Source organism: Desarmillaria tabescens (genome assembly GCF_030435595.1).
Source record: "Desarmillaria tabescens strain CCBAS 213 chromosome Unknown EV420scaffold_4, whole genome shotgun sequence".
In the NCBI taxonomy this organism is placed as follows: Eukaryota; Fungi; Basidiomycota; class Agaricomycetes; order Agaricales; family Physalacriaceae; genus Desarmillaria; species Desarmillaria tabescens.
In genome coordinates this window covers 1,333,070-1,353,665 of record NW_026848303.1, presented here as the reverse complement: position 1 = coordinate 1,353,665, position 20,596 = coordinate 1,333,070, and the positions used below count along the sequence as shown (strand labels likewise).

Sequence of the window (20,596 nt, the reverse complement as noted above, 5' to 3'; positions counted from 1 at the left end):
AACTTATTCCTGTAGTATAGGATTTGTGCAAATTGACGCACAGGCCTTATATTGGTCCCACACGTGAACGCGCTCTTTACATATGTTTGTCCGGATTCCCGGTCGCGCCCTTCGGACGCTCTTTGTACTATGGCTTCCACGACCCAGATTTCCGAATGCCTTGCTGCGACACTGAGCCCGAATGCCAACGAGCGGATGTCCGCAGAGCTCAAGCTCATCGAGTATTTCTCACAGCCAGGCGCGTTTTTATCGATTTGATATGAAAATTGACGTCTGACCTGTTGACACTTGTTCGTTCGACAGGGACATCTCTGGCTTTATCAGAGCTCATCGCATCTCCAAATGTCGACATGCCACTACGCCAGATAAGTTGGCCGCGTTTTTCTCGGTTTTTGACGCGTCTTGATGGCTTTCTTGTTGGTCCAAGCACTCTGCAAGCATCGTCTTGAGGAAGTATGTGAGAGAGAGGTGGTCGCCGTTCTTCCAGGGATTTAAGGGAGCGGCGCCTCCCCCAGAGGTGTGTTGCCTACTTGTCTGCGCGGTTGTAGTGGCTGAGACCAGGAACCCACCAGATCAAAAGCCGAGTGCGACAAGCTGTATTCCAAGGCCTTTCAGACCCCAATCGAAAAATTCGGTCTCTTTGTGTGCGTCTATGCTTGTTCTGATGACGGTGCGATTGAAGACAATCCAATCAGGCCCACACTCTGACATCCATTGCCAACTCCGATTGGCCTGATGAATATCCCGAGCTCTTGAATGACTTGATCAACCTGCTATCTTCAGGGTCTCCAGGCTCTGTTCACGGAGCCATGCAAGTCTTTACTGAGTTCATCAAGGCAGATTTGACAGAAGATCAAATATTACCAGTTTTACGAGACTTACTGCCCTCTCTGCTCTCAATCTTGGGTGCCACTGAAGTAGGTATTTCGTGGTGACAGCAGGTGGCGTGACTACTAACGTCGTTCAAGCAACATTTGCCTTTGACGCGCGCTAGGACGATTTCAGTGTTTCGCCAATGCACAATATCATTGTTCATGGTGAAGGACCAATACCCTCAGGCAGTGAAAGAAGCCATTGCCTCGGTTCTTCCTGTGTGGCTTGAAGCATTTAAAGTTCTCTTGAACATGGATCCTCAACACGACGCGAACAGCTCCAACTGGGATGGTCTTGCTATTCGTATCCAAATCTTCAAGGTGATCTTTGCTACCAGGCGTTGTTTGGTTCAAACATTTATTCTTTCCTAGACCCTCGAAACCATCCACACGAGTTTCCCTAGAGCTCTGGTGCCCTACTTTGGCGATCTTCTTAACACTTCTATCAATCATTTAAACTTACTATATCCAACGTTTGATCGATATTATCTCACGTCCAGCGAGCCTATTCCTTCGTCCTCTGAAGATGATCCGGTGCATCTGTCTCACCTTATCAGCTCTATCCTAGATTTCGTTGCTACTGTTATACGAGGAGGAAAAGCCAAGCAGTGGTTCACACCTGAACACTCGACTGCTTTAATCGCCGCAGTTTTCAATTATGCGCAAATGACCGATGAAGACGTAAGTGTCGGAGACCCTGTTTATTATGTTATCACAATATTTATCATAGGAAGACACTTGGGGATCCAATGCTAATACATTCGTAGCACAAGAGGATGACGAAACTCAGGATTACAGCGTCCGAGTTGCTGGATTTGATCTGCTGGGAGTAGGTACCCATCTTCTACAACGTAAGTGTCAATGCTAATACGGCGGTATTTTCAGGCAATCATTGACCGAGCCACGGTTCAAATCATCGCAACTTTCCATACTGTTATACAACAAGTAATACAATCGTCGGGACAGGCACGCAATGGCGGCAAAGAAGACTGGTGGCGGCCACTAGAGGCTGGCCTAGCTGCTATTGGTTCACAAGCCGAGTCTATCCAAGACTGTCTTGAAGATGAAGATGACTCGGGACGACCCAAACCTATTGACATTGAGAACCTACTCCGGGATGTGATTCCCTCAGTTCTAGGTCTTTCCGGTTCGTGGCATTAGTCTCCTTATGTTTTAATTACTTATCTCGTCCCATAGAATTCCCTTTCTTGCAAGGTCGTGGTTTCGTCTTTGCAAGCCAATATGCCAAGCTGTTGCCTATACAGTTAGCGGGCCAATATATCAATGCGGCTGTTCAGGTAATCGAGTCAAATGAAGGCAGTATCCCTGTAAAAATATCAGCGGTCAGAGCGGTCCACAAGTAAGTCTTTTCCCGAAGCGACCCTGTTGATATTAAATTAATATTTTGCTGCTCAGCTTCTGTAATGGCACGGATGACGCGGCATTGACGCCTTTCATGTCCCGTATTGCCAAAGATATGGGTCCGTTCCTGCTGCACACATCCGAGGACACTCTCTCCCTTGTTCTCGAAACTTTATCTGTCATCGTCGGCGTAGATGAAGGTAAATGGATGACTCCAGAGTTGGCAGACTCCCTGGTTCTGGCCATTCTGGAAGTGTGGGCTAAGAATAACAAAGGTTCGGCAAAAAGTTGATTGATTAAAATTGATCTCAATTAGAGAATGTCATAGATCCTATCCTTCTGTCGATCTTCCCTGATATTCTGGAGTCATTGGCATCGGCTTCTGCGCCAGCCATCTACGAGGTGGTCGTAAAGCAGGCGCTTCCTTCGTTATGTAACTCTATATCGTCTGCGTCAATTGACGAGTCCTGGATCACCAGTTCGGCCATTGACCTTGTCAACAGTCTCATCAATGGTTCGAAAAATGGACTCGGTGACGGATTCTTTGCTCTTCTTGCTCCTCACCTATTCAAATGCCTTGGCGAGGCAGAAGACCGGGATGTGTTACAGGTGCGCCTTGTCCACATGGCGCATGTCTCATTTTCTAATGATATCTTTACGGTAGAATGGAATCATTTGCCTAACACTTATTGTCCGGAAAGACTGTAAACAGTTATTGTCATGGTCCGACAATAATGGGCGTTCGGGCTTAGATTATGTATTAACCCTTGTTGCGAAAGTGCTACAGGGCGAGGATGAATCTGCCGGCCTAACAATTGGTGATCTGATCATCCATTTACTCCGGAGAGCAGGCGATGCTGTTCTTCCGGTGCTACCTGACCTCCTCCAAGCTATGGTGAACCGTATGGTCACAGCCAAAACAGCGTCCTTTGTCCAGGTACGATCTCAGTTTCAGGACCGTTTTGAACCATACTAAATAGCAGGATCAGAGTCTTGTCATCCCGTTTGCATTTTTGATAACACATCAGCGGGATACAGTGTTGTCTTTGCTTGAATCGACAAACGCACAAGGCCGTTCGGGTTTGGAGGTCTTAATTCATACATGGTGTGAAAATGCGGAAACATTTCAGGGTTTCTGGCCGTCACGGATCAGCACCATGGCCCTTTCGCAACTTTTCGTCTGTGAAAGGCCGTCGCTTCAGAATCTCATGGTGAAGGGCGACCTTATCGTTAAACCGGAAACAAGAAATGGTTAGTGTCTTTCATCGACTTGTCGTCGGTCCGGTGCGCTGAGGTTCATTTGTTTTAATCACAAAGTCATCATGACACGATCACGTACAAGGACGAGTGCGCGCATTCTCCCTTCCTCCATCAGGACGAATGCTAGTAAACATTCTGCTGACTCGTCTCCTTCCGCAGCGCCCACCGAGTTCACATCCATCGCTTTCCCGGTCAAAGCACTCAAAATTTTGATTCACGACCTTCAATCCAGCGGCGAATCAGCTACGTTTGCTGCCTCTGGCGGCAACCTACCAGATGCCGACGATGACGATGGTGTACGCACTTTGGTTTGCCTAGTCTCCGAAAACGATCTAACCCAAATATAGGACGAGGACTGGAGTGATCAAGGGGATGGCAGCAAAAGGGACGCCGAGCTGCAATATCTGTCAGATCTCATCGGACCCAAGGGATTGGCTTTCGACAATGATGATATTTTCGAGGATAATGACGATGAAGATCTGAAAACTGATCCAATATCGCAGATGGATATGCAGGTGGGTCTCTTTATTATTGTCCCCCTCGGTAGCGCTGTACTGATATAATTAAGGAACATCTCACCTCATTCCTGCGAGAATGCGCTTCCAGGAACACGTCCAATTTTTCTACGCTAGTAGAACAATTAAGCGCGGAGGAAATGGCAGTAGTTCAGGCTGTTGTCTCCCAGCAATGGATCCCCAATAGCAGCTAACGTAGATCTACCGAGTTTGTTTAAAATAATGCCTCTATGTATTCATGACCATGATGATGAACGATATGCGTGTGCTCAATAATGCTACAAACTTGAGATATCCAGAAAAAAAGATAATCAAAGTGAAAGATGCGTGACTCTACATGGTATCTTTTCCCAGATCCCACTCCCTTACCGTTCCCCGTTTCTTGTATTCGATGTCCATGGCGCTTGCACCACCAGAATTCCACCTGTCGCCCACGGCTTTCGAGGAAGAGATCTCTTTCTTGATCTGCTCCTTGCTCAAACCCATCCTCTCCAGTCTCTTTTTCTCCTCCTTGTCCTCCCTTCTTACCCGGATGAGCTCCAGCATAGCATCCCAACCCTCAAATTCAGCATTATCGATGAGACCTGTAGCCGGGACCTTGGGGGCACTAAGAGGCGCAACGTCCAGGCGGGGATCATACGATTCTTCAAAATACTTGTCCATCTTTGAAGGTAGCTGAACCGGAGGCTCCGGCCCAGGGGAAGCAGAAGGAGATATCGACATAGGCGAAGACAATGTCGACTCCACAGATGGAGCGCGAGTCTTCTGTCGCTTGGAAGGTGGTGTTAGGGATCTACGGCGACTTTCGCTCTCAGGTAACTTGGCAGCAATCGAAGGTGCTTTATCCTTTGACGCCCTGAGCTTCTGCCGTAGTTCAGCTTCCTTCGACAGGTTACGCGAATCAGATAGGTTACGGGCATCAGAGGGTGATTGGTCGCGTGCGCGCTCTGACCGCGACGAAGACCGGGATCGTTTCCACCTGGAACTTTCCCTTATTGACGAAGGACTGCGGGTACGTGAACGCGAGCTGCGTCGACGTCTTGACTTGGAATGATGGTGTCTGCGGGTATGTCTGTGTCTGTGTCCATCAGAAGACCACGACCTGCTTCGGGAACGGCGTGACGTGTGTCTTGTTGAACGGCGGGATCGATGAGAACGGGTCGTATGCTTGGAGTCGTGGTCGTCCTGATCGCTGGAGCTTCGACTGCGACTACGCCGCGACTTGCGTCTCGGCTCGTCCCGACTGGCGGAACGACGCCGTCTGCCACGATGCTCATCGCGCGATGATGACCGCCGTCGCCGTCGTCGCTGCCTGTCCTCATCCGAATCGTCCCCATTCCACGTTTCCCACTCCCTATGCTTCCTCTTTCTATCTCCTGTCCGCCCATCCCACCTGTCCCAACTCTCTTTCTCAGCAGACTTTCGACTGTCCATCTTAGTTCGCCGGGCAGCAACCGCCTCCTCCGCACGCGCGCGACGTTGCTTCCTCTGTAACTCCTCTTTCTCCCTCTGTATCTCCTGAGCGGAAAGAGCCTGCGCTTTTAGAATGGTCTTGTTGTGTTCATCCGTGCTTCGAATGATAGAGGACAGGAATCGCTTGTTAGTCTTTGGGGCATTACTATCTGAACTGTAATTTTATGTCAATATTGAAGTCCCCGAACAAGGTTCTTACGACTTACAGTTGGCTGGAAAGGTAGGCGCGGATACCTTGTTGGCCGTACCGTTCAGCCCTCTTCTTGGCATCTTTAATCAATAATTCGGCAACATGGCGGTCCAAGTCTTCGTCAGTCACCGTGGGCGACACAGAGGTGCCCATAGAGGCCCTCACAAGATTTGACACAACCGAGGATAGCGACGACGACGACGCCATCGTGAACGTTGACTCCAAGTACGAAAGTGGCAACAGTCCAATTAGTCGGTGTTTGGCTTTGTTTGCGAAATGTGGCGACTAACTTTTATGACTTAGAACCGTCAATTACAAGTCCCCACGCTCATATATTAAATCTATCGAGGCACCGACGGTACTAGTGCTGTTCCGCTCAAAATGAACGGGAACTAAGCTCTATGGTTATAATCCACTCTCGCGTAACTTCCGCCATGCCCAATCACCAGTCGAATCTGCCTTACGCCAAAAATCATTCCCCTTCAGCCTGAGTTAACGGTGATGACTTTAATGTATTGAATGGTAACTACTTAGTACCTAACACTGGCTATAAGAGTAACAAAGCGAATATAACTAAATCCATGATATGCTAAACTGATTGTATAGTTTGAACGAAAATGTAGTAGAATCCTCCGATGTATGTAGTATCCAAACGAGCCTTTTGAGAATTATTGGCTAGTAATGAATGAAGCAGTGGTGGCGGGCCCATAACAGTGAACATATCGAAGGATGACAATGCTGCGTGACTCGAGACTTGCATTATAAGATAATGATGCGGGTGATGTACAAGTGATGATGTATCGTAACGGTCATGATAGGGCGTCGTGGCACAGTTAAGACGGTGTGCCATCCTTAGTGGAATGATACATGTGGTCCGGATGCATGGAGAGAAGATTGTGCGCGCATAGCATATAGATTGGAAAGTGTTTTCCCGCGGGGATAAGTCTGCTGTTCGATTGGGTCACCTCGCTAAAAAAGAAAAAAACTTTAGAAAATGTGGCGTTTTCCATAGGATTAAGCGACGTACCATCCATGTACGGAACACCCTAATATCCGGCGTTATTCGAAGCTCAAGGCCCCGGTAGGCGCAGGCCATCTGCAGGGATGGAAAAAGCGGGTGCTGTTCACCACCCCAAAGATGAACCGTGACAGCCTTGAGGGACTTCTGAGTTTTGACAGTCTCGATGACTGATTGCAGCGCAGTCATCTTATTAAGCCCAAACGCTATGTGCTCCAGACGCTCTGAGACTTTTTTGAAGAGAAGGGGTGATACGAGTGGTCTTTCCACGCTGATCTGCCGTAAATGCGGGCAACGATGCAGGGAACGGGCCGTATCTTGCCAACAGACAGGAAGCGAGACGGATTCCAGAGTGTTTCCGTACGTGTCGACAAAATACTCGAGCAGCTGCATGGACGGTTCTTGAGCGATGCCGAGCACGCGGAGACTGCCGACGGAATGATGTAGTAGCCAATCCATGAAATCTAGTGAAGGGAAATGCTTGGAAGTTCATGTGAAGCTCATGGAGGGCACAGGGGAAAGGGGAGAGCGTGTCAGATGGTAACTCTGGGGCATTGCCACTAAGAGCCAAAGATTTCAGCGACGGCCATACGCTGAGCAACTGGGAAATGGAGTGGCTATTTTCAGACCAGTTGGAGAACTGGAGGGCGGAGATGGAAGGACCGCATCGGAGAAGGGATAAGGTGCTCTCGTCAAAGGAAGGAGCTGGGCGTCGCATGCGAAGGGAGTCCGGAGAGCCAATGATATCCTTGCCGGGTGACACAGAACCATACAGAGCCAAGTTTAGCTCGAACAGGTTCGGGCAGAGGACGACCGCCTGGGCAAATGACTGCTCGGCAATTCCAAAAGGTTGGTTGTGATCCAGTATGACTCGCATTCGGACAACAGCTTCACCTAACATGCGACCTTGTTCCGTGATGGGGTCAACTGCGCTCTGGAAGGAGAGACAAGCCGACTGGGTGCGCAGTGTAACGTTATGGAATAAGAGCCTCTGGGCAGCTGCAGACCATTCCCTGCAAACGAGAGAGCAGGCCTTGAGCAACGAATAATCGATATCGAAGGTCTCATCATAGAACGCCATCTCCATAATAGTCATGACGATTTCTAGTGGCATTCGCGACTTGGGGGGGCGCGACATGTAGGGAGCGGGAGTGGTACGTGAAGAACGGGAAGACTGGGCAAGGGCGATGTCGAAGGAGATGTCGTGTTCAAGGACCTAGTAGGAAAGTGGTTAGATCGTGAAAATAAAAATATTCGAACGCAACTCACTCGTTGCTGAGCACCCGTGAAGATGTTCAAGGTGGGGAGAAAGGCAAATCCCATACCCATGTCGGTAAGTCAGGCGTGAAACAAGAAGGTAGTTCGTTCAGATTCGTCGGCGAGCCAACGTCGGCCTAGAGAGCTGTAGGCAGAGGCAGAAAGCGCGACAGAAGGAAGGGGCCGCTTATATAGAAAGTGAACGACTCCTTGTCAGCGCAAGACAAGTACCGAATTTAGATTATGACCGTGAAACAACAAAAGGAAGAAGACGCCGCCGAAATCAAGCCTATGAATAGATATGGATCGTTTTTCGATCGTGTGAACTATCCGGATCCTTGGGTCGCACTTTCCCCTTTTGACGCGCCACGGCGATCTATCCTATGAACCCAATCTCCGGCCACGCGCTCGCTCCAAGTGGTCGACGAGGCCATTCAAGCGAGTAATCCATTTGCCACTGTCTATCCCCAGCATCCAAGCACTTCCCCCCGAATGAAGAGCCTCTTTGAGCACGGATCTTACGTTTCTCTGTCTTGCCGTCCTTTACGACATCCTCGACACAGCTGTAGACACGCAGCATCTCAGTGCCGAGCCTCTGACTCGCTCGTCTCCCACTTGGGATGAACCATAATGAACCGTATATTCTACTCAGAAAACACGCGCCTGGAAAAAAAGTGGCTTCTCTAATTACCGCCATTTCCTGATTGGCTGCAGGGTCCTAAAACATATCACCCCGTCTTAAATCATCCCGGATTGGAATGTCATAACGACGGCGCCCCGAGGTTTCTACATTCTCCGTCGAACTCAGATGATATCTCCATCTGTCCAGAGCCATCATGATTTTCCCGTCATGCACAGCATTGTCCCTGTATTTCTTGTCCCACCCCGTCGGACACACACGAATGGATTTGTACACTCATTTCCCGGACTAGCCCCGTCTGCCACCGAGTTCTGCCACCGAACTCTAGATGGATCGATAAGTAGTAATCCAAGGAACGACTACGAGGAATAACAGGGATCCCGCGATACTTTACCGGATAGTCTAAAACTCCCTTCGATTGTCTTGGGGGTCGCCCACGGTCCTTGTGCTGCCTACCTTTCATCCCGAATCCCGACGTAATTGAGGCCTCCACTCAACGATTGTGTCGGACATTAACTCGAGGTTATCAAGATTCCTGGCCCCAAGGGTAGTAATACCCACCTTTATGCTCTTTTCCAAGAAACGACAGCACCGTGCGTACGGATGTGGCGCATTCTATACATTCCACTTGGAATCTTGGGGTCGACCTTTATCCAACCAACATTTGTCCTTCCCGTCAACGCACCTGTCCTCGAAGAGGCACAATGCACCCGGGCCTCGCAACCAGTCTGTCTTCGTTGTCAACTTGTTTCTCACAGACGGGTTCTGACGGATGGAAACTTTTTGGAAAGTCAGCCCACCCTGGATCTGAAATTCCAGGTCGGTCCCGGTAGTTGTCTACCATCATGTCGCTCGTACCTTTCATTACCCTTTCTCTTCCTTAGATAGACGTGTGCACCCATCTAAACCTTTTGACATTTGAATACACTGACCCGATGTGTATCATCCTGTGACAAGCGCATCGCGGTCCGCCACATTCGCTAAGACACTATTCAAGGACCATATCTCGACAGAAACCATAACTTCCATCATTCACTAACGTCCAGAGCGTATAAGTAAGCTCTTTCTCACTGCGAATGCGCAGGAATAGTACGCCACAGCCTCTAGAACCTCTTCGCGGGGGATCATATCCGTCTGTTGGTTCTCAGTAACTTACCGAGGACGAATAGCGTACCATTGTTCCCAATAAACCCAGGGACCTTTATCACTTTTTGGGGTGTGGGCGAAGAACTCGGAGGAGACTGCGCTTTGGGAGAAACTGAGTACCAGCGATGCGGCTCCAAACTCAAACCCAGACCTGAGAGCATGGTGCAGAATTCCACTGAGATCATGCCTTCCTCCGTGAACCGAATAAATGTGGCGCAAGAAAGTCCAAGTGCCTCAGTGCCTGCATCAAATTCCACATTCCATGCCTTCATGCAGGGCGACATGGAAAAAAAAGACACGACCATATCGTTGACAAGAGAGGTCTTAGTAGCGTGCCTAAGTATGTTGTTGGTCGTATCCGAGAAGTTAAGCTCATGAATACCAGTAGCAACCTCTCCCGTTAATGGAGAGGATCTGACTGCACCCGAGTCACCGATGGATGGCCGGAAATCGAAGAAGAGAGATACAGCTCTGCGCGGTTCGATAGCCGCTCGTCTCGGCGTCCCTGTGGGCTCTGTGCAGATTGTGCGCCCGACAGACTCGGTGCCCCCCGCAGTGCTCAGAGACTAGAACCCGGACTAGAAGGCAACACGCAGACGCCGTTTCAACAACCTGACATTATTTTCCGTGACAATGGGGCGGCGTTGGAGCGATGAGAGAAAGAGGGCCGCCGAGGAAAATCAACTGCTGGCGATCCTATGTATGCCGACGGTTCAAGGGAAGAGCGCTGAATATGTTTCGCGGCTGGCAATCCGTTCTCAATGTGGAGCGTCCCACGGGACTAGGCCTAGATGCAGAAAAGGAAGTGCGCGCTACCGAATGATCTTTGGCTGACTGACAGACAATACAACCTTCGTAGGTAGGCAAGGACCGAGGGATCAATGTCTTATGGAAGAGTTACTTCCAAACGTGAAGGGACTATCACATTTCGGGTAGGAGTCGCCAAAAGATTCCCATACGGCTGGTTGGACACCGCAAGACAACAAAGGCAAGGTGTATGCTGGACCGATGATAGCTCAATCAGTTGGACGAACGTTGACAGACGATATCATTACCCCACCACCTGGCCGGCCACAGTACGGATAAGAACGAGTTCATAAATACATAGACGTGTGCACAGTAGAGATCGCAACAAGATGCATAGCAAGCGTTGCTGAGAAAGAGACTTCTAGACATTATCTGGGGTAAGGAGGATCAAACCAAGAACAGAACCAGAGTTAACAATGAATCTGTGTCTTGAAGGAGAGTAAAGCTTGACGCGATGATGATGTCCTGCAGTGATAACGATCGATTAGAGCCTTTCATTGAAGATACTCTAAGCATATACCCACAACTAAAGGTACGGCTGCCTGAAAAGGCGAGTTCCATTGCTCGCAACGCCGCAAACGCATGTAGATGCCTGCATGCATTCTCTTCCCTCGAGAACCCAATGCAGACATCGCGATGAGATAGGAATAGCGCTCGGTGACTCAAAATTTAGAATGCCCGAGCGAAGTGAGAGTGAAGTATTGAACGGCATTCAGCGATGACAGCATGACTGTATGCATAGGGATAAGAGCGGATCGCCTGGAGATCGCATTTCTAAAACTTACTTGCGTTCCAATCAGTTATCGAAGAAATGTTTACAATACATGTACACGCCATAATACACGTTCATCCTTAGCAAATGAAGAGTCTAGTAGTCTTATCGACATTCAGTACATCTCCAAGCTCATTCCGTCGTTAATCTCGTAGTCAGAGAGGGTAATGTGGTCCTTGTAGATGGTGTACCTGCTCGAGAGATGAGTTCCGATCCGGGGTGCAGGAAGAGAACGAGCGCACCATTTCTTCAACTGGATCTTGGTGTAATCAGTTCCGGTTTGAGCAGCAATTAGTTTCTTGAGGTCCCCAACGGTGTCATCGGGGCTACACTTGACGCGAACTGCAGAATGCAGTCAGATGGAATGATTTAGGATACGTTCTGCGGTGACGGCTGACCTTTGCGTCCAAGACGGTCGTTGGCGATAACCTGCAGGCGTCGTCAGCACCCGTTACAGCAGGGATATTACCGAAGGCGTACCTCAATCAAGGCCATGTCGGGCGGGGTAGGTTAGATGATGGATGTTGAGGAACAAGCACTGTTGTCGTCGCTCAACAGCCGTCAACAACGCTATATTTGCTTCCACGACGATCATGGCATAGGGCAAGGTGAGTAATCCCTCGTGTTCACTGTTGAATATGCTCAGAATTGTTGCCAGATAGCGACGACAATAAGAATGGAGGAACCAGAGCAGCAGACAAGCCAAGATCTCGACGGAACGCAGACCACGTTGCCCGAGTTGCTGGGTGGCCCAGAGCTCACTTCTGCGTCGTCACAGGCATACTTGTCGTACTTGACGACCCTTTCCTTGCCAAATCTACTCGCAGAGCCGACGTTGTTGCAGACGCAGTCACATCACCTTACCTCAAGCCTCACTTCGTTAACGCATACTTCTTACCCGACCTTTCTCACCTTACACAGTACCACATCCTCGCTTTCCGAGTCTCTAGATACCCTCTCTGCGTCTCTCGATGCCCTGGTCAATGAAAGCTTGCCAGCTTTGGAGGAGAGCGCGTCCAATTGGCACGACAGAACAGACACAGTTCTCACCGAACGGAACAAAGCGCGCGTCGTGCTAGAGCAGCATGATAAAATACGTGATTTACTCGATATCCCCGTCCTTATCGACACCTGCGTGCGCAATGGTTACTTTGCCGAAGCGCTGTCTCTTGCATCCCACACAAACTCCTTATACTCCTCGTCCAGCTCACCTCCGTTGATCCTCACCTCTATAATATCTGAAGTCCGCAATTCCATAACGCAGATGCTTTTCTCGTTGCTCTCTACGTTGCACGAGCCGAACCGGAAACTACCCGCATTATGGAAAGCAGTTAATTTTCTTCGGAAAATGAACGTTTTTGATCCGGAAGATGGAGTCGAGTCAGAGGAACAAATCGCATTGGCGTTCCTCGGTGGTAGAGAGGTGTGCTTGAAGGCCTCGTTGGAGGGTTGCAATCGTGACATTCAACGTCTCGCCGGTTTGAGCTCTGCCGAAGTAAGGGAGAAGGATAAAGAGGACTTGACGCGGTACCTCAAAAAATATATCGATATATGGAGAGAAGGCGTCCATGATATTATCACGCAATTTTCGACAATTTTTCTTGAACGACCAACATCCACCGCGACTTCTCCAGCTCCAGCTCCACCACTACGTTCCTTATTGGTCAGCTACGCGTCCCATTCTCTCCATAGACATCTTCTTCCCCTCCTTCGAATTACATTACCTCGTATACCCCTGCCCTCCCTATCCTCTCTACTGACACAACTGACGTATTGTGCAACGGCGTTCGCTCGTGTCGGCTTCGACTTCCGAGGTGTTCTTGGCGATTTGTTCTCGGACGCTGTCTTGAGCTCTGTCACCGAAGAACTCCAAGCGGCTACCTCTAAGTGGGTGACTCTGTTTAAACAGAAAATGGGCCGGCCGGTATCCACCACATCAACACATACGAAAAATATGGTTCCACCTTCTGAATGGCTCGTGTTACCAGCAGCTGTTGCCTCCCAACCAACATCTTCCCCGTCCTATTTGAAGGCCCCAGCACACGTGCCTCCACATATATTAGTGTCGTACCCACCGCTGGCGCAGTATACGAATGCACTATTGTCCACTCTCAATAGTCTTCGCCTACTGGCGCCGACGTCTATAATGCTGCCCCTCCTAGCCAAGCTGGAGGACTTCCTGTCCGAGGGTGGCGAAGTGTTTCTGCGATACGCCAAGAATGCCGCTGGGCTCCAGGGTCAAGAGGTGAAAATAACTGAGGCAGTCGGTGACGTCTACTTCAACACCTTTGTGCGGTTCATGAGGCGTGCTCTGGGTGAAGGTGTATATGGCTTAGCCGTAGATAATTGCGAAGCTTTAAGAAGGGATGTGGAAAAAACGGAAGGTGGATCTCTGGATAAGGTGATCAGGGATTGGGAAGGTTGGTTGGAGAGCAGAAAGACCAACGTAGAATAGTAGCTCGTTCTAATTTATTCTTGGATGGAAACACTTCTGAATACTGAAAGTTAACTTCATTTATAAAGGTGAGTGTATTAAGCAAGGCAGTTTACATGAAGCAGCTGTCGTTCATGTAGATATTGAAAGCATGTATTCGCTGCTTGAATAAACCCCTCCGGTATCTGAGAGCTCCATATCACGAAGATCAAATTGACTTTCTTCAGAGTAGCTGCCAGACCTATCGCCGCGGTCCTCAGCGCTTCCGCTAACGAGCACCATAATGTGTTGGAGAAGTCCATGAGGTCAAGACGAGACGAATAAAACTTGAGGGTAATCTCCTCAATGCACCTGTCGCCAGAATTCAAAGTCTGAGCGAATAATTCCTCTAAAGCCTCCAATTGGCTAATGCATTGTTGCTCGGCTGGAAGCGACAGCGCAAATGCGAGAGACCGTAAATTGCGGGATAGAACCACATCTTCTAGACCCTCTGTTTCTGTGATTAGTTAAATATATTTGGAGATTGATAACTGATTACCCACTTGAAAAATCAATAAAGCCGATATCTAGATAATCCAACTTATCTATGGTCGTTTTGAATAATGTATGGAGAGTCCAGGAATCTAACTTGCTGGATTTAAGGCGCAAGGACTCTAGCTTTCTCAGATCTACATAGTCAAGAAGAAATTCTAGTAGAACCTCCATGACCATAGGGAACACGACCATTGAAAGCGAGCGAAGCTGGGGCCGACAATGAGAAGGTATTGGAGCGACACGCGGGGGAAATTCGGGCCGTGAAGGGAAGTCAACGAATGAGATATCCAGAGTCTCCAACGCGATACAATCACCGATAACGGAGAAAAACTCTGCGAAATTGGCGACAGCAATGTGCATGGCTTCCATTGTCAAGCAGGTCACGCTAGGAAGTCGGAATGAATTATACATTGCTTGGCGAATAGAAATTGGCATAGTTTGCCAGGCGAAGAAATGGCTACCATTGATAGCGATGTGCCTCAGGTTCGTCATGGCATGGAACACGCTGACAGAGGCAGGCTCATCCCACTGGATCATTCCTTCATCACCCAGCGCGGTGCTTTTTACACGCACTTCAACCTTCTCCACGCAGGGACCCAGGAAGGCATATTTTTCCAATAATAGGTGCAGCCCGTGTACGGACTTTGGAACGAAGGGATTATCGCGCCGTTCTGATGAAGCACTATACTGAATTGTGATGGCGGAGAACAAGTGGGGCAGAGCGAGTCGGTGCCATGCCTGGCAGACACGGGTGCAAGATGATAGAGTTGGACGGTCAAGTGCTTTGTCTAATTTGCCGAAGACACAGTCCACAAGTTCCGGAGGCACGGATGTCATGATAATTGAGTGGCACTTCGACGTCAAAAGACACCGAGCCTATTTTAATAAAGGAAAACGTTAGAATGACGATAGATAATCAACGTGAGAAGACTGACTGGAACAAATAGATAGCTCGCTTCGAGTTCTGACTTTGCTGCTGGCGTCGATGGAAGGGGGGTCGTGAGAGTCAGCGCATCATTTTAACGGACAATGTGTCCGTCGGCGATTACCGCCACGACCCTAGCTCGACTATCAAGTACTCAGCGCCATCGGATCCCTGCCAAGAAACGCCCTCACCCTAGGGTACCGCTTGCGTAGGATCAGTCTCTTTTGGTAGGAAAGGGTTACGCGCTCTGATTCGCGCTCGAAGGGATGTCTTAGGTCGTCGTGATTGAACCTGCCCGCCCAGATCCGCCTTCTGCTCCATCTTGGCGATTCGCAAACTACACATCCGTCCGAAATCATATGGACGACGGAAGTTTGGGCGCCGATCGTGCTGATTAGTACGCTGTTATTTGATCTCGACGAGTTTTTCAGCACATTCTAGAATTGCCCAAATTAGTAGCACCTCACCAGAGCTACACACATTACGCTTGAACAAGCTGGAAAAAAAAACTGTCCTCGCTTATCCTTGCCTCGTCTAATTTTCTTGGGTTTGACTCTTCCTCCTCGTCGCAGCTGCTCCATGACTACCGATCGTCGTCGTCGTGCGGAAGTGAGTGCCCGATCGTTTGTCAATGGCTCCTTTCCGTAGAGCAGCCTCCTATGTCAAATTTTGTCGAAGATACAAAAGTGGTACTGCCCTGCTCCAGACAAAATTCAAGGTTTGCTTCGTTCCCTTCCTTTCCTTACCCCCAGGCAGTTGCAATGAATCTTTTATCCGTACTCACATTCTGCGCCGTTGCTTTTACCGCTGTGTCTGCGGCCCCCGCCGAGACCAATGCGCGCCGCATGGCTGAGGGACTCCCTCCCATGAAACCTCGTGCTCTATACGGTACTTTTCTCCTGCATTTCTCTTCATGCTATTCTAGTGCTGATCATTCTCTAGAGCGGGAGGATCACTTCCACTTCCGACCCCGTCCTTCATTCCATCCATTCCATTAAGCGTGAGTTTTTGGCATGTGCATGCATGCATTGTAACCGTCTAATATATGCGACTGCCAGATGAGGTGGTGGTCATCAGACCTCTGTCACCTAGCTATCGCCCGCGTTGCCCCATTCACGCTCGTTATAACATTATCAACGGTTCCCCCACCGATACCCATCCCTCGATTCCACGCTCGTTAAAATCCATGCTTCCTGCACCCACAGTCCTTGAGCCCTAATCGGCTCGATCTCTAGACCCTTTCGATCAAAGCTCCTCGCTTTCCATGAGGATCTCGATCTTGTACTTTCTACCCTTCCGCGTCACCAGATTTTCTAGAATCCTTTGTTCAATATCCGCTACCTACCAACGTTCAACTTCTTGTTGTATTGATAAATACGATATATACCTACGTTCTTTTAAACAGAGCATGCTCTGTGACAATATGCACACCTTGTTCGTCCTGAAACTGTAGGGTAGCTTCAAGGCGGCCCGGGTCGGCGGCCTGTGAAATGCAACAACTTCGCGAGCAATCCACGCACGGGTACAGCAAGGCTTAGCACGGTACCGCACTAGGGCCATGGAAGCGGATTGTATTCTGTGACATCTGCATTTCAGGTGTTTCTCTTCATGTTCCTGCAGCCTAAAAGAGCCGCGGCACTCATGATTAGCAGCTGACGGCGGGCCTGTCACTTGAGAATGTTATCACCCGCCAACCTGCAGCCTGAGATCGATGGGTATAGATAACCAAGATGTGTGAACTGCTATTAAGAATAAAGAACAAAGCAATAGACCCATTAAATCAAGCCCGTGAACAAAGGAATCCCACACTGTTGCGAAACATCAGAATCCTCGGACCTTGGATGGAGGGTGTGATATCGAAGGTTTACCACCGGTACTCACAGGTTTGCCTTCATCCGATGAAGAACTTCAAGCATCAAGTCTAGGCGTTGTCTGAGTCAGCTCTCACGGATTCCTCGCCAGTCACCGCTGAAGATCTCCTCATACTCAGGCGGGAGCGTTGCAAGGCTATTGCCACCATCACCATCCGTGTCTATCCGACCTGCATCAGTCTCCCGTCGCGGTGGATGTTCGCGGGAAACCAGGTGTGACGTAGATGTAGCTTCGAGGGGGAAAGCTGGACTATGGTTTGCCCTCTGCGACATGTCACCATGATTGTTTGCACTCGTAGTATCCGTATCCTCGTGCTCTGGTTCAGTTCCGCCACGCCAACGAAGATGCTTCAACAAGTATATAACCAAGCATAATGAAATGGCCACCAGGCCTCCCATAACTCCACCTACAATGGCGCCTACGGGGGGTGGGGAGGCCGAAGAGGTAGCCGCGGATGGTTCCGATGATGGTCTCAAGGCTAACGTGGATAATGAGGTTGTGGGCGAAGCTGAGGCTCGCTCGGATGCTGATGCGGAAGTTGAGGTCGGAACTGCGCTGCTCAAGTTGGATGCCAAAGTACTAGTAGAGGTCAAGGTCGAAGCGCTCGACGTAGATGTCGCTGACCCTGATTGAGTAGCATGAGAATCCTCAACCTGGAGCTCGAAACGATCCAGAGTTATCTGTGACTTCCCATAGCGAATGTCATTGTGGTTAGCCAGGGTGACATTATGTATCCCTAGTTTATCAAAATTCTTGGAGTATAGAATGACCTAGCAACGGTGTAGGGATAACAACTCAGATGCGCATAAATTTCTACTCACCGGCGGGTTTTTGCCATCGTCCGTGGAGTTCACCGCATCTATGACCTCGAAGTTAGGATCATCGGGGTTGCAGTCGATACATATAGTGTAGTTTCCCCCACAGCAACGGCGAATACCGTAGTAATAAAATGCATTGGCTGGGTCTGAAGATGGTCGGGATCGTAAACTGGAAGGGACGCTGGTAGAGACTCACCAGGGAAAGTGAATGTCATGCGAGCACTCAAGCTGTTTGCAGAAGTCAGCGTACCAGCTTCTCCAGTACTACTGGCATTATAGAATCCTCTGGTGAACCACTGATTGTTGTATTTGAGTACATCGGTGCGCCTGTCATCGTAAGAAATGTTTTGGAAGCCTGCCATTGTAAAGAATGGATTAACGCCAGTGACGATACGCAGCACAAACAGCTTGAAGACATGGCAACAGGGCGTCGCTGTTTTTCATGGGCAAATAGAGCAATGTCTGAGGATCATCTTAGTTGAGCGTCGCCTGTAACTCAAATGGACGGGTTCTCGGACCGGAGTTGCGGACCGGTCATGAAGCGCAGGTTGGAAGAAGCTTTAAGTCATCGAGGAAAAGAGGGATTCAGAGAACTTGTTTACTTGTAATCTCGTTGCCCCAAGTTTTTTCGACCCTTCCTCGGTGCTCGCATCCCTTTCTAGTCTCAGTTACGAAGGGTAGGTCATCGGGGTCTGTCGTCTCTGAATCTCAGTTGCGAGAAGCGTATATAAGCAGCTCTCTCCCATGGTGACTTGTACTCAGTGTCATCAATATGTTCAATTGTCGGTCGCAGTATCCGTGATACAAATAGCTTTCCGAAACCCTCTGATCAGATGCCTCGGCATGCACGGGCAAAGCTAGCAACCAAGCCACTGAACAGCGTAGTGGTAATTGAAGCTTAATTCCCGAGTAAATATCATATTCTGTACATGCTCTACATCAAAATGCAAGTCGGAGTGTCGGAGAACTGATGGAAAACAACAACTTTCTGGAAGCTTAAGATAGATACTATAGAAGTGGAAATTCCAAAATAACTAACAAAAGGTTGTCCCCATCAAACTGGACAAGTTCGCGATGGAGTCTAACTCGACAACATACATCAGAACTTGGATGGTTGTGATGGAGGTTGCCCAGAAGGTGAGGGAAGAGGCCTTTGAGGCTCAGGTCTAGGCAACCTGCGGCTCGGTCCTCTGGTGACAGACTCGGATTGTTCGCCATTAAGGCGTCCACCGCTGAAAATGTCCTCGTACCCAGGCGGGAGCGTTCCGAAATCGTCGTCGTCATCAACGTCTATTCGACCTGCATCAGTTTCTCGCCGTGGCAGGCGTTCACTGGAGGCCATACGTGATGAAGAAGGGTGTATACGTCCCGACGATGGATCCGAAACTGATGGACCTCCAACTAGGGAAGCCCTGTTCGTTCTCCGTGACGTGTACTCAGAGGTGGCGTCCGTCACGGTGTAGGCGGTGGGGGTCTGCGTATTCGCGCGAGGTACAATGAAAGGGGAATATTGATTGGGACTGGTATAGAAACTTGTATTCGTGTTGTTGTGTTCTGGTTGGGTGCTGTGCTGGGTGTGATGACGACGTCGCATAAAAAACCATATAATCAAGCAGAGTGAGATAGCCGCGATGCCCCCCAAAACTCCTCCGACGATAGCACCTATAGGCGGTTTGGAGGCGGGAGATGAAGTTGTGGTCGACTGGGATGCCTCCGGGGCAATCAATGAGGTTGCAGGGATGAAGGAGGATGCTCCAGATGTCGACGTCGAGGATATTGAAGCGGAACTGCTGTTATCTTCAACCTGAATCACAAAACGGTCCAGTGTTAATTGCGAATTTCCGCCGGGAAATCGTGTGTCGTTCTGGTTGGTTAAGGTAATCTTATGTACTCCTGGTGTATCGAAGGTTTTAGAGTACAAGACGACCTGCCAAGTGGTGAGAACGATAATGCAGACGGATGGATGCTTGTACTCACTGGAGGATTTTTACCATCGTCAGTTCTATTGACAGCATCGACGGGCTCAGTGTTAAGGCTGTCGAAATCGCAATCGATACATATTGCATACAACCCCCCACAGCACCGAGGAATGCCATAGTAGTAGAATGCATTAGCTGACTCTAAAAAAAGGGTAAGTGCCATTTTCGCAAGGAATATGTAGCAATCTCACCAGGGAAGATGAAGGTTACGTTGGCTGTTGGGTCCTTCGTAGAAGATAGCGTCCCGGTTTCACCAACACTAGTAGCATTATATGACCCATTGTTAGTCCACGATCCCGCATATTTGAGAACATCGAATCGAGTGTCATCATAGGTTATGTTCCTATAGCCGGCCATGACGAAGTTGCATTGCGAGGCTGCGAGAGTGAGGCAAAGAGCAAGGCCAGCGACCGACGATGGAGAGCAAGAACTTTTGGAAATGGCAACACAGCATCTTTGGATTGAACAGGGTGAATGCTAAGCGGCCTGAATATCGTTGACATGATTGTAACCAGGGGCAAGTAAATGATGGACTTGTAATGTCCGGTGTTCAAGGTTTGAAACAGCCTGGTATGTACAAGCCAGGTATTACAAGCAAGAAACCACATAGTCCTTCAACATAATTCATGACAGAAGTTCGCGAGTACCCAAGGATATTTGCGCGTCTCGCAGTACATGTAAGTAAACTTGAAGGGAATCCCAAGATTGAAACTTGATTGAAA

The 20,596-nt window shown here is 49.2% G+C and overlaps 8 protein-coding genes across 8 annotated transcripts; 2 read left to right on the top strand and 6 right to left on the bottom strand.

Moving 5' to 3' along the window:
• The first annotated feature begins 80 nt into the window (after positions 1–80).
• Positions 81–4,273, top strand: EV420DRAFT_818490 (armadillo-type protein). The gene is made up of 17 exons (XM_060483593.1): positions 81–238; positions 304–365; positions 431–517; positions 573–644; positions 696–917; positions 969–1,193; positions 1,245–1,553; positions 1,603–1,701; positions 1,758–2,019; positions 2,070–2,232; positions 2,289–2,509; positions 2,563–2,843; positions 2,899–3,171; positions 3,224–3,485; positions 3,552–3,790; positions 3,842–4,009; positions 4,063–4,273. Exons 1-17 carry the CDS (start codon positions 130–132, stop codon positions 4,201–4,203), a joined length of 3,195 nt encoding a protein of 1,064 aa, XP_060337087.1. The 5' UTR covers positions 81–129; the 3' UTR covers positions 4,204–4,273.
• Positions 4,274–4,342: 69 nt separating this feature from the next.
• EV420DRAFT_1475022 (uncharacterized protein) lies at positions 4,343–5,879 on the bottom strand (the record flags this gene model as incomplete). Its single annotated transcript, XM_060469262.1, has 2 exons — positions 4,343–5,636; positions 5,689–5,879. The coding sequence occupies 2 exons, from the start codon at positions 5,877–5,879 to the stop codon at positions 4,343–4,345; spliced, it is 1,485 nt and encodes a 494-aa protein (XP_060337086.1).
• A 280-nt stretch (positions 5,880–6,159) lies between these two features.
• EV420DRAFT_1710288 (uncharacterized protein) lies at positions 6,160–8,019 on the bottom strand (the record flags this gene model as incomplete). The annotated part of the gene is made up of 4 exons (XM_060479611.1): positions 6,160–6,641; positions 6,700–7,154; positions 7,204–7,906; positions 7,960–8,019. 4 exons carry the CDS (start codon positions 8,017–8,019, stop codon positions 6,525–6,527), a joined length of 1,335 nt encoding a protein of 444 aa, XP_060337085.1. The 3' UTR covers positions 6,160–6,524.
• A 3,227-nt stretch (positions 8,020–11,246) lies between these two features.
• On the bottom strand, positions 11,247–11,856 carry EV420DRAFT_1510775 (ubiquitin-like protein). Its single transcript, XM_060471530.1, has 4 exons — positions 11,793–11,856; positions 11,711–11,741; positions 11,555–11,654; positions 11,247–11,503 (listed from the first exon to the last, which is right to left on the bottom strand). The coding sequence occupies exons 1-4, from the start codon at positions 11,805–11,807 to the stop codon at positions 11,428–11,430; spliced, it is 222 nt and encodes a 73-aa protein (XP_060337084.1). The 5' UTR covers positions 11,808–11,856; the 3' UTR covers positions 11,247–11,427.
• A 1-nt stretch (position 11,857) lies between these two features.
• On the top strand, positions 11,858–13,820 carry EV420DRAFT_1326681 (Dor1-like family-domain-containing protein). Its single transcript, XM_060468761.1, has 2 exons — positions 11,858–11,920; positions 11,971–13,820. Exon 2 carries the CDS (start codon positions 11,989–11,991, stop codon positions 13,765–13,767), a length of 1,779 nt encoding a protein of 592 aa, XP_060337083.1. The 5' UTR covers positions 11,858–11,920; positions 11,971–11,988; the 3' UTR covers positions 13,768–13,820.
• A 139-nt stretch (positions 13,821–13,959) lies between these two features.
• EV420DRAFT_818394 (uncharacterized protein) lies at positions 13,960–15,257 on the bottom strand. The gene is made up of 3 exons (XM_060483592.1): positions 15,216–15,257; positions 14,285–15,156; positions 13,960–14,236 (listed from the first exon to the last, which is right to left on the bottom strand). Exons 2-3 carry the CDS (start codon positions 15,115–15,117, stop codon positions 14,152–14,154), a joined length of 918 nt encoding a protein of 305 aa, XP_060337082.1. The 5' UTR covers positions 15,118–15,156; positions 15,216–15,257; the 3' UTR covers positions 13,960–14,151.
• Positions 15,258–16,953: 1,696 nt separating this feature from the next.
• Positions 16,954–18,391, bottom strand: EV420DRAFT_818246 (uncharacterized protein). The gene is made up of 3 exons (XM_060483591.1): positions 18,092–18,391; positions 17,899–18,041; positions 16,954–17,847 (listed from the first exon to the last, which is right to left on the bottom strand). The coding sequence occupies exons 1-3, from the start codon at positions 18,255–18,257 to the stop codon at positions 17,143–17,145; spliced, it is 1,014 nt and encodes a 337-aa protein (XP_060337081.1). The 5' UTR covers positions 18,258–18,391; the 3' UTR covers positions 16,954–17,142.
• Positions 18,392–18,681: 290 nt separating this feature from the next.
• EV420DRAFT_1759456 (uncharacterized protein) lies at positions 18,682–20,582 on the bottom strand. The gene is made up of 3 exons (XM_060480587.1): positions 20,066–20,582; positions 19,873–20,015; positions 18,682–19,822 (listed from the first exon to the last, which is right to left on the bottom strand). The coding sequence occupies exons 1-3, from the start codon at positions 20,229–20,231 to the stop codon at positions 18,995–18,997; spliced, it is 1,137 nt and encodes a 378-aa protein (XP_060337080.1). The 5' UTR covers positions 20,232–20,582; the 3' UTR covers positions 18,682–18,994.
• Positions 20,583–20,596: the final 14 nt, after the last annotated feature.

Excerpts from the sequence above, each read along its gene's own strand:
- EV420DRAFT_818490 (XM_060483593.1), top strand. The coding sequence starts at position 130 with ATGGCTTCCACGACCCAGATTTCCGAATGCCTTGCTGCGACACTGAGC. Across the intron at positions 645-695 it reads GAAAAATTCGGTCTCTTTGT|GCCCACACTCTGACATCCAT; the intron begins GTGCGTCTATGC and ends CAATCCAATCAG. Across the intron at positions 1,702-1,757 it reads CTGGATTTGATCTGCTGGGA|GCAATCATTGACCGAGCCAC; the intron begins GTAGGTACCCAT and ends CGGTATTTTCAG.
- EV420DRAFT_1510775 (XM_060471530.1), bottom strand. Across the intron at positions 11,655-11,710 it reads CGACCGTCTTGGACGCAAAG|TTCGCGTCAAGTGTAGCCCC; the intron begins GTCAGCCGTCAC and ends TGCATTCTGCAG. Across the intron at positions 11,504-11,554 it reads AAGATCCAGTTGAAGAAATG|GTACACCATCTACAAGGACC; the intron begins GTGCGCTCGTTC and ends TCTCTCGAGCAG.
- EV420DRAFT_1326681 (XM_060468761.1), top strand. The coding sequence starts at position 11,989 with ATGGAGGAACCAGAGCAGCAGACAAGCCAAGATCTCGACGGAACGCAG.
- EV420DRAFT_818394 (XM_060483592.1), bottom strand. The coding sequence starts at position 15,117 with ATGACATCCGTGCCTCCGGAACTTGTGGACTGTGTCTTCGGCAAATTA. Across the intron at positions 14,237-14,284 it reads TTTATTGATTTTTCAAGTGG|AGGGTCTAGAAGATGTGGTT; the intron begins GTAATCAGTTAT and ends TCACAGAAACAG.
- EV420DRAFT_818246 (XM_060483591.1), bottom strand. The coding sequence starts at position 18,257 with ATGGCAGGCTTCCAAAACATTTCTTACGATGACAGGCGCACCGATGTA. Across the intron at positions 18,042-18,091 it reads CATGACATTCACTTTCCCTG|ACCCAGCCAATGCATTTTAT; the intron begins GTGAGTCTCTAC and ends GACCATCTTCAG. Across the intron at positions 17,848-17,898 it reads ACGATGGCAAAAACCCGCCG|GTCATTCTATACTCCAAGAA; the intron begins GTGAGTAGAAAT and ends CACCGTTGCTAG.
- EV420DRAFT_1759456 (XM_060480587.1), bottom strand. The coding sequence starts at position 20,231 with ATGGCCGGCTATAGGAACATAACCTATGATGACACTCGATTCGATGTT. Across the intron at positions 20,016-20,065 it reads CGTAACCTTCATCTTCCCTG|AGTCAGCTAATGCATTCTAC; the intron begins GTGAGATTGCTA and ends CCCTTTTTTTAG. Across the intron at positions 19,823-19,872 it reads ACGATGGTAAAAATCCTCCA|GTCGTCTTGTACTCTAAAAC; the intron begins GTGAGTACAAGC and ends ACCACTTGGCAG.